The sequence below is a fragment of the Mesitornis unicolor genome, unplaced genomic scaffold (assembly GCF_000695765.1).
Source record: "Mesitornis unicolor isolate BGI_N332 unplaced genomic scaffold, ASM69576v1 scaffold6417, whole genome shotgun sequence".
Classification (NCBI taxonomy): domain Eukaryota; kingdom Metazoa; phylum Chordata; class Aves; order Mesitornithiformes; family Mesitornithidae; genus Mesitornis; species Mesitornis unicolor.
Window position 1 is genome coordinate 2,061 of NW_010196999.1, and position 10,904 is coordinate 12,964.

Below are 10,904 nucleotides of genomic sequence, written 5' to 3' on the forward strand. Positions count from 1 at the left end.
GCAGGAATTTAAGTCACTTCAAGAGGATAAAATCAGTCATGTGGGGACGCCAAACAAGTGAAATAATGCCAGTTGTTCAGAAATAGCTTTATAATGGATGTTTTAACACACATTAGGGTCTTTTTTCCTTTACAGAAATCATCTAGAAATTTATCACAGCAACAGTGTGATAAAATACTCTCTAAAGAGAGCACAAAAGACTAACCAGTAATCCCAGAATGAAAGGCTGACCACCAGATACTTATTTTCCTGATAGGATAATACCAAACTGAAGAAAACCAATATACCAAATCTATTTAGTTTATCAACAAGGGCCGAAACACCTAAAAATCACCACCCTAAGTGGATGGTATCTATTAACTTGCCACACTAACAAGTCAAGTATCAACACAGAAAGTTCAGGATACTATATAGCCACTTCAGCTACAAATGTAACATTACATATTTCATTATTTTCTCATGTGTCTCTCACAGGTTGGACCATCTGCATCATAAATCATAGTTAATTTTGTAAACACCAATTTCCAAGCACAACAAACATCAGATGTGTTTGCCTTACAACTAGTAGACTTCCCATGTCAATTACTTTAAAAATCATTATTCAACAAATGGATGTTTGCTACTCACAGGATATAAGCCACCAGAAAGGGCCTTTCCAAGAAGAATCAGATCAGGTCTCACATTTTCATGGTCAACGGCCAGCATTTTCCCTGTTCTGGCTAAACCAGTCTGAACTTCATCGGCAATAAATAGAACCTTTATAGAGACAAAAAAGCAGAAAAATCCATACATGAGAATGACTTTCACTGCCAGTCCTAACTCAGTTCAAACAATACAGTGTCAGTGCACACAGTAAGTGAAAGATCTTCCAGCTGCAGTACACTGAGAACACCAAGGTACTTCCTTTGCCTTCTCTAAACCTCCTGGAGACTTACATATTCTATAATATGTCAAAATATTAATTACTGAACATGCTTCCCTCTCTCTCTTACGCCTTTAGAATATTCTTTCCTATGTAAGGCATACTCCACAAAATGTCTTTGTGATATAACTGTGAGAGGAATTAGTCCATTAGTAAAGATTAATCCTTCCTTACTCCCAGTGCATTGCTTGTACACCAGCCTTTGGAAGTTTCTGAAAAATGCCATATTAGCAGCTCTGTGGGTCTGCAGTTTGATGTCTGTGTGTCTAAGTAAGTCCAAGAACCTAAATCCAAGTTTTCCATCTTGTTTTCCTAAGCTGTGCTATTGTCATGTGCTACTATTTGTAAAGCAGCTCTTATTTTTTCTGAGAGGTAAGTATGACAGCAATAATGAAGACAACTTTACTAATTATTTGTCAGTACCTTTCTCTGAACGTGCAGAAGGATTTATGGGTAGCATCTGCAAATTAAGAATCAGAATTCTATTGAACAGAGACCACTGATTTTAAGTCAGACAGGCAACACCAAGGGAATAATAATATTCAGAACAGTAGTCAGGAACATGGTATGAAAGAGAACCTGAGAAAATGTCGAACAAAATAACAAAATTTTAAGAGCTCTGTTCTTCAGAGATCTTAAAAGAACATTCATAAACATATAGTCATTTTCTTTAGTGTTTCATTCTGTGACTCATTACTGTTACTAACAATTGGTAGCACTTATGCACTCCAGCAACAAGGTCCCCCAGTAGCCATGGTAGAACCACTGCAGTGATTGGCTTCCGGCCCAAGAAACTTATGTGAAAAAGAAATTTAAAGTTAAATTTATTTAAAATAAATGCAATTTCAAGAAAATCCATTAGAAACTTAAATCAGTGAGCACAGTAAGAAACAATGAAAACCATGCACTGCTAAGAAGTACTTCCTGGTAAGGTATTGTCAGGAAATACAAGAAGTATCCCTACCCTACTCCACTGAAAAGGAAGCTATTAAATAGCATATGAAGTCCTGTACACCTTGCATACAAAGATGACCTTACAAGATATGCCCATAAACACAGTGTGTAATGGTTAAGCCACCTCATTAGAGCAAATTCCTTACGTTGTGTTTTGTGCAGAGGTCCCGCACTCCTGTGAGATAACCTTTGTCAGGAACAACCACACCTGCTTCACCTTGAATTGGTTCAACCATGAACGCTGCTACGTTGGGATCTTGAAGGGCTCGCTGTAAAAATGGACAAAAAGAGAAAAGGTTTTACTCAGGTCAAATTTAGAAAATACAGAGATGAATTCATGGAGCAGAACCTGGCTCTAAGCCTGGTGGTCTACCTCAAATGACAGAAGTATTCCTGCTATCCCTGAGTACCATTTCAGTTCCAATGCAGCAGCCCATGTCACTATTTGCCTTGAAAGATCAACTGGTGTGCTTGCTTGGGAAATTACAAGCCTTAAAAATTGCCAACTCAGACAAACTGATTATGGGATCAGTTCATAAACTACCTCAGAAATGCACTCAGTTTTGCATTACCCCATACAAGACAAACAATTGCTCAATGCTTCCCTCAAACGCAAAAGAATGGAGCCTCTCCAGAACAATTTTGACTCCTTAAAGCAAAGTCCACAGCTAAATTCTTGCACCATCGAGTTCTAAAAGGGTTAGAAGTCCACGCGACTCAAGAGATGTAGTGATTCCCAACAAGAATTTACTAGAGCTTTTCTCAGTATTGCTCCATAAACAGAACAAATTCTGTTATCAGTCCAATGGACATGGATCTAAGCTTCAGGTCTCCAGTATGCATTCAAAGCCTCGATAAATTTGGTTGAAAGCCACTAAATTCTTACATTGCTTTTACAGTGGGCAGCCTTACATAGGTTCAAATCTGAGGAAGCTTTTCCACTCTGCAACTAGAATACACCAAGACCTTTGTTTCCCCTAAACAAATACTGAGGAGGCACGTATCTGCGTCCCATAAACCCTGTCCAACCTCCACAGACAATCCACTTATACTAAGCAGACCCAGAAGGCACAGAGGACCAACCAACTTGTTGTGCATGGAGATAATGTACCCCAGTGATGGAAAAGTGGTAAAGCCAACGTTCCTAGTGCTGCAGGACTCTCTGTGTTTGGCTTGGGCCCTCTTGCCTCCCAGGTCCCAAGTCCAGCACCCTATGGCTGCCATCAAGCACCATCTACACTTTAATACCTAAGCCCACATTATAAGGGTGGGAAATTTTAGACTAATCAAGGTCAACCCTACCCAGCAGCTTGATGGGTTGCATCTCATAAAATCATAGAATCATTAAGGTTGGAAGAGACCTTTACAATCATCTAGTCCAACTATAAACCTAACACTGCCAAGTCCACCACCAAACCATGTCCCTAAGTGTCACATCTCCCTGTGTTTTAAATATCTCCAGGGATGGTGACTCCACCACTTTCCTGGGCAGCCTGTTCCAATGCTTGACAACCCTTTCAGTGAAGAAATTTTTCCTAATATCCAATCTAAACCTCCCCTGGAGTGACTTGAGGCCATTTTCCTCTCATCCTAAAAACCAAGAGGTTTCTCATCTCAGAAAACCCAGGGAAATGCAGAATCGCTAGCATTTCATTAGCGTAAGTGGAACACCAGCCTAGCATGGTTTTAAGGATGCTGTGAAACTGGAAAGGCTTGTTTGCAACCACAGTGAACTCTAGTCAGCTGGTCACAGCATTTCTTAGAAAAATAGGTACAATATATTAGTTTCAGAATCCAAGTTGTGACTTTGGAATGTGTGTTACTGATCTGAATTCCCTGATGTTTTATCTACTGTTCTTTTGTACTGTGAAAATTTTAATGACGTGGGAAAAGAAACAGACCTTGTGGTTTTCCTTTCATATACTAAAGCAAAACTGAAATCAGAACCAAAGCAGAATGTACACATATTTTCTATAAGCAATTATAACATGTATATATCTCCTATATATGTCTAAACACATGTATTTTAATGTCAAAGCACATGTTTCAAAGGATAAACTGTTTTTCCTGCTTTGCTATTTACTAAAGAGACACTGCAAAATGCACTCTCTGACAAGAACAAAAACTGTCAAATACCTCAAGAGCTGGTAGATCATTGTATGGGATCACTTCAAAACCTGGCATAAATGGTCCAAATCCATCGTAGCTGGATGGGTCAGTAGAACTAGAGATAGCAGACAAGGTTCTGCCCCAGAAGTTGCCAGCTAAAAAGGAAAAAAATTCCATAAGCTTTGTTAGCAGTCTGAAAAAACTGAAAAGAGCTCAGGAAGATAGCAACTCTTTTTAAGGAAGATATACAGCTTTTACATAAACACTGCTCATTAAACCCAGTAAAAGAAGTAAGCACCATCCAGAATTTAGGTCCTAAAAATAAAGCTGCCAGTAAGCCTAAATGAAAAAGTTTATTTCTGTGCATTTCACAGTTCCAGAAGAACCCATTTATATTTGTAAAAAGATTGTGATATTGCACTATTTCCTATAGAAACACCAGTTAAAATGTCTAGGAACCAACTATCACCAAGATTATAAAATATTCATTTTGATTAAATCAGATACTCTCAACTAACCAATGACACAGTGGACTGTGGACTAAGACTAAGGAAGATGAAAGGTTCAATGCCTTCACAGCACAGAATCTACACCAAATTCTCCAGACTGATGTTTAAAGCCATTTTTTGTTCTGACTTTTACTACCCAAGAGAGCTTTTTTCTGTCAAAATGCTGGCTTCTGATAAGAGAAGGATTATTATTTTGTTCCAACTACTTGGCACATAATTTAATATTGTGGTTAAGGAGATGGGATCATACTAATGGAGAGCATATCTAGTTTATCGAGATGAGAAAGCACTTGCTAAAGGCTAACTGACTGAAGAGCAAAACAAAATACATATAGACGAGAAGGAAGGAGAAATATATTTGTTCAAAGGATTCCCAGAAGAAGAAGAAAAAAAATCTAACCTAATTGGCCCTAAAAACCACAATGCAATATTCAACGATGAATTTCAATTTATAAATGCTATCTAATGACGCTTTATGGTTCAGCTACTTTATGTACCAGAAGTCAAAAATAGTATTTACAGCTGCAGCGATTTGAAAAAAGGAAAAAAAATAAATCAATATTTAAGTAGTAAGCTTTATTCTGGGAAGTTTTATAAAATATAGAACCATTGAACAACATCAGAATTGACAAAATACTTCACCTATAACCAAAGAATACCAAATATAAGTTATTTGAATTAGATATCATTTGTTTTTCTATGTTTTGGAGGTTTTTTTAAGCAAAGCACAACATTGGGGTGTTTTTTTTAACAAAGCACAGGGGCAGGTAACTTTTTCCCTGTTACAGAGCCAAGCAGAGCAGGCAGATGAAAGGAGGAAGCGCACCCTGTATATAATCAGGACTTTGCAGGGCCTCATATTTACTTTAGCGATATTGCTTTTACTTTCATAGTATAATCAAGGCTACAATATGACTTTCCTGGGCTAATGCAAACTTCTGGAAGACCTTACGACTGCAGAAGTAAACCACTGGTAGGGAAAACCTAAGAGGGAAGCAGGCTTAACCCAAACGTGGGATCTATGAGAGAAGTAGCAGCAATCTGGGGAATGACTTTGAGATAAAGGTATATAAAAATTAACCGATTTTGAATAGAAAGATACTGCACTTTAACAGCCAAGAAGCAGTTAAAAGAGCATGGAGGACTGAATGCATTTTCCCTGTGACTTCAGGCAGACACTCATCAATTTTTGACAACTAAATAAGGTTCACTTTATATATTCAATTGCTGTTCATAAAGCTTTATAAACCACCTTATTAACTATGGTTTCCTTCCTGGATTTAAGTTAATTGTTGCATTTCCCTTGCAAAATCAGCCATTACCAGCAGCTCCTGACAAAGCACAGCTATCCTCTTGGAGCTACACCTCCACGAGCGAGAGCAGCTGAAATTAATTTGTCATAGGAATTATAGCCACACCTCCTGCTTTTACAGTCACTTCTGTTAAGATAATGTGCATTTCATAAAGGACATTATATTTAAAAAAACCAAAATGTTTATAATTCATTGTATCAAGGTTAAAATCAACTAGTCAGAAGCAAACAGAATATTTTGCCAACAGAATATATTTAAGACTGAACTTCAAACTTTAGAAGGAGGCTCTTAGCAAACCCTAAGGTCCTGCAATGACTGTTGTAGCCACAACAGTAGGTTGTTTTATCAGAATCACCAGCTGCGAGTATGCGAGTACAACATAACCTGTTAAACGGTTGAGATCTTAGCATACACTATTAAAATGTCAAAGGTTGTTCAATAGTTTTGCTTCAGTGAAAAAACAAAGCAAGCAAAAAACAACCATTAAGAATACTGCAAAGTAATCACTTCAGCTGTAGGAGAAAAGAGAGCCACAGTCTGGAACTCTATTTCTCCTCAATACCTCAACTCATAACACATATTTAACATACCTGCAAAAATTATTTTTGCTTTGTATTTTGGGATTCCTTTCACAGTGTATGCCCACTTCCGAGCCAATTTACAGGCAGTTTCTCCAGCTTCCACTCCTAAAATATAAAGCAATGGCATTATCACACCCGTACATGAGACAGGCCATTGATGCAGTACCAAACATTACAACTCTGTTGAATCCCACAGACAAGAAATAAAAGGGAAATGCAATTTTTGTTTTACCTGTGTTCATTGGAAGAACTTTGTTGTAATTGAACATTTTGGTGATAAACTCCTCATATTCACCAAGTACATCATTGTAGAATGCTCTGGATGTAAGGGTCAGTTTTTCAGACTGAGCTTTCAGAGCGTTCACGATCTTTGGGTGACAGTGGCCTTGATTAACAGCACTGTAAGCACTCAGAAAGTCAAAATACTTTCTACCTTCAACATCCCACACGTAAACACCTAGAAAAACAAAGGTATGATAAATACATGAAATAAAAGAAAACCTAGGACAATACTAAATGGTGTAAGTGAAGAGTTACAGTGCAATCTAATAAATTATAAACTGTATTGTTGCTATTCCTTAGGGCACACCAGAAAGGCACGTGAACCGGAAAATAATCAATTGACAAGAAAAGCATGAGTAAAAAATCCAGTATAGTTCCAATAAGTGCCCAATGAGGAATCAAGAAAAGAACCATTTCCCATATAAAGCTGGCATTCCACTGCATGAGTAAGTAATACAAGAATATTCCTTTCCTCCAAGTCCCCATTTTGGGTCTGAAAAAGATGATAGAGGAGAATATTTTTGCAATTAAGAATCTGAGGTCACAAAAATCCCAAAGCAACAGAACCCGAATAGTCTCAAAACTTAGAGGTAGACAGCTCTGAGTTGTCAAAACTTGTATTGATAAAAACCCCACTGTTAAATCTTTGTGCTGACAGCATTTCAATGTAAACCCATAGAATTTAGCCTGCAGAGCAGAAAAGCCCCATAAACATCATTAAAGACCAGAGTAACTTTAAATCAAGCAATAATACAGGAAGAGTTCTCAAGAAGTTAAACAGAGGTCAAATACTTCCTTTCATGTTCATGTTAACATGGAAACTCTTCACACAAAGTAACATAAGAAACAGAGTTGCTTGAAACTTCCTTGCTGAGTTATTCTGAATAAGGAAGATTATAAAAACTAGGATCTCTATTTAAATAAATCATTTTAGAGAGAGTACCATTTAATCAAGTGGCCTTATGCATTTATTAATTAGCTGCCTTTATTTTATCCATTATCTCAATCTCCCCCTCCACCCCAAAAACCACCAAATATTCAGAAATCTATTAGCTCAAAATCCTTATGCATACACACATCCTACCTACACCAGCCAGGGAAACCTAAATAAAATACCTTTTCCTTTTTCCAGTGCAACAGGTAGTGGGTGATAATTGTGGGCACCATATTTAGCCTCACGATCAAATATATAATCAGAAGACAGAGGCCCCTGGACGGTTTTTTTAGTAGCAACTGAGGCAGCAGAACTCGACGAGGCGTGAACACCTCGCCGGAGAACAGCAAAGCTCTGAGAGCGGGCGAGCTTGGAGAACATTATGGGCTTCAAGGTATGCTGGTATAGATCTGGAAAAATAAAAACCAACCAAAAAAAGAAAGTTAATAATTAGCACTAAAAGTACTTCAGAAGAAATGTATGACGTTATCGAAGTGTTTTTACTGCCAGGATTACAGGTTTCTCAACACTTGTGCAATCGAGAAAGCTTATATGAAGTATAAATGAATGCAGTATTAACTTCAAATCAGTATTTTTTTCTATTTCAATGAACACTCAAAGTAATGGGAAGAAAACCAAACCACATGACTCACCGAGTCTATAAACTAGTCACATAATTTTTCCTCTACGTGTTCTTTTTTCATTGTGCTTTAAATTGTGCCTAGACTTATTAATATCAACTACAATAAGAAAGTTAATTTTATCAAACTTCTCGTGCTCTTGAAATGCCTTTGTCAAGCAAAGATTTCTGGAAGACAAACATTTCACAAAATCAGAAAGTAAATAATAGAGTACTGGGGAAAGAAGCACCTGACCCAAATAATATTTAACTGATTATCAAATTTTATAAGAGAGAGATTAGTTTTAACTGAGGTCAGCTTTAAGCAGCAAAATTTGGGACTTCTTATATAAATTGCATTCTTGATTTTAAGATGTTGCCACCTACACTTAAAGCACTCACTGTTAGTAGCATTTTAAGACCTTCAAAAACAGATGGAAAGTAATTGTATGTCAAATATTAATGACCATAATAGCACCCTGCATTTTCTTAGCAGAACTCAGCGACTTCCCCTGGATACATAACTTTGTACTGTTAACGTCTAAGGATAATCTGAGGGTAGAATTTCATGTGACAAATGCACTAACATGTCCTTCCTGTGCCTTCACTTCAGTCAACATAAAAGGAACTGAGGAGGGAAACTAAGCTGGCATTTTAAAAGCAGCTGAAGCAAGCTCTCCTTGCAGGACTGAGTATTGGGTATGGCAGAGAGCCACCAAAAAAAACTACGATTGCTTTAGCAGGAGTAAGAGTTCTCAAAGCTCAAGTTTCTCGTCTTGCAGAACATCACACTGACAAAGTGGCAAAAGGTACGAGCCAAAAAGGAAGATCCTTTGTAACCTACTCCACAGCAAACTGAAAAGCTGAGTAACCTGGGCACTGCTGTGCTACCTCACAACCAAAGCACACTGTAAACCAAAATATACTTATTATCAATAGGAGCATGCAGGGATGGTTTACACAAGGGTGTTCTCACTTCAGGCTGCTTGCAGAGACAGAAACATGAAGTCATGGATTTATTCTAAGTTTATTTTGGGCTGCACACTGGATGTGGCACCTTAAGCAGACAGAGATTTCTTTCAGCAGACTCCTCAGATATTACATGGCTGCTCCTCACTTCTAAGCAAAGCCAGAAGGCTATTTTCTGCATCTACTGAAATCAGCCAGGCCATCCAAGTCTTTTGGACGAGTCAATAGCCTCTATCCCAGCAAAAGACGATCAGCAGCTTCCCAGCTCTGGGCATTTTACCAGCTATCATTAATGCCGTTAAATATTAGCCATTTGTGTTAATACTTTTCAAGGCCATTCTTCAAAGATTTTGCAAATAAAAGGGACAAACACTTCTCTGTGCAAGAAAAATTTTTGACAGAAACCCAACTCAGCTGCACCACTCAAAGTTACAATCTGCTTAACTCCTAAAATGTAATTGGTCTGTGATACCCAGGCCACTGGCACATCTCCATGGCAGAGCCGCTAATTCTATCACAAGCTTCTGTGTTTTTGGAGCTTTTCCAGACATTCCTGAAATGAAAGCTGCAAAGAAATGGAACTCTCATCTGCTGTGTATCAGAGAGCTACCTTTCTGCATGAAGAATTGCAGACCACTAATTCAAGAGTCTTCTTTTACTTCTTTCAGGTTGGAAAATCATCAGAAATTTGTAAAAGGGCTTTGCCCTCCATGAGAAGAAATGCCCTGCAAATTATGCTAGCAAGGCCACATCGTTTTAGCTGAGGTGTAGGAGATTACATGGGGTAGGGTTGAGTGAAGCTGAGAATTCTGGACACATCTGGAGTTAAAAGGTGAAGAAAAAGTTGATGATCAGCAAGAGAAGATGAAAAGAAATTTCAGGAAAGAGGAAGGGCACAGTAAGAAAAACTAAAAAACAATTAAAAAAATAAAATAATAATAAAAAAATCCCCAACTGTGAGGAAGTGAGAAATATGATCATGTCCTGCAGCGTGCAGTACCGGAATCAGAAGCCAGGGCATTTCACCAAGTGGAAAAGCTCTTGCATCAGAACAGAAAAGCTCCTCAAAGCACAGCTGCAAAACACACTTGAACAACTTTGCTCAACTGTTGAGCAAGAATATCCAGACCAGAGCACTGTGGCTGCAGATCTCACAGGTAAATTCAATGGTTTTCTGTACCCAATCCCTGACATGCACTGAAATTCGCCCCAAGGCAAATGGCATAAATTGTCAAATACATGAAAAACATTCCAATGCAGGTTGATACAGCATAGAAGAATCCGTGCCACAAAACAGAAAGGGGGTGAATGTTCAAGGGCACAAGCTATAGCAGGAGGAAAATCAGTCTGGACAGGCCAAACCACCTTTTCAAAGCAGCACCACAAGAGAAACAGCTCAGGACCCAGACTGGCAGGCAAGAAAGAGCAGGAAACCCAGCAGAGAAACACGAGATGTCTCCGTCGCCCGGCCAAGGCCACGGCAAAGCTGGCACCCTCAGGATACCACCACGACGGGAGCGGGGCTGGCAACGGGCACGGAGGAGAACGGTGACTCTGGCGGCTCGGCCTCGGGAAGAGGCTGTCACATCCCCGGCTTTCAGACAGCAACATCGCGTGGGGCGGGATGACAGCGCTCCGGGCCCGCCGCGGCTCCCTACCCTCCGTGGGGCAGCCCGATCCCTCCCGTTGCCTTGGCGACAGGGCCTGCTGCG

General features: G+C 39.0%; 1 protein-coding gene across 1 annotated transcript in view; it reads right to left on the reverse strand.

Annotated features, from left to right (window-relative positions):
- The window catches only part of OAT (ornithine aminotransferase), a gene marked incomplete at its 3' end in the record, with an annotated part of 9,465 nt that extends 1,453 nt beyond the window's left edge, over window positions 1-8,012 (reverse strand). Inside the window, exons 1-6 of the mRNA XM_010188657.1 lie at window positions 7,787-8,012; window positions 6,621-6,845; window positions 6,398-6,493; window positions 4,013-4,140; window positions 2,023-2,145; window positions 628-756 (exon numbers count right to left, since the gene is read on the reverse strand). Of these exons, the coding sequence (XP_010186959.1) occupies window positions 628-756; window positions 2,023-2,145; window positions 4,013-4,140; window positions 6,398-6,493; window positions 6,621-6,845; window positions 7,787-7,985 (900 nt within the window). The remainder of the gene's footprint in view (window positions 1-627; window positions 757-2,022; window positions 2,146-4,012; window positions 4,141-6,397; window positions 6,494-6,620; window positions 6,846-7,786) is intronic.
- Between the last annotated feature and the right edge of the window lie 2,892 nt (window positions 8,013-10,904).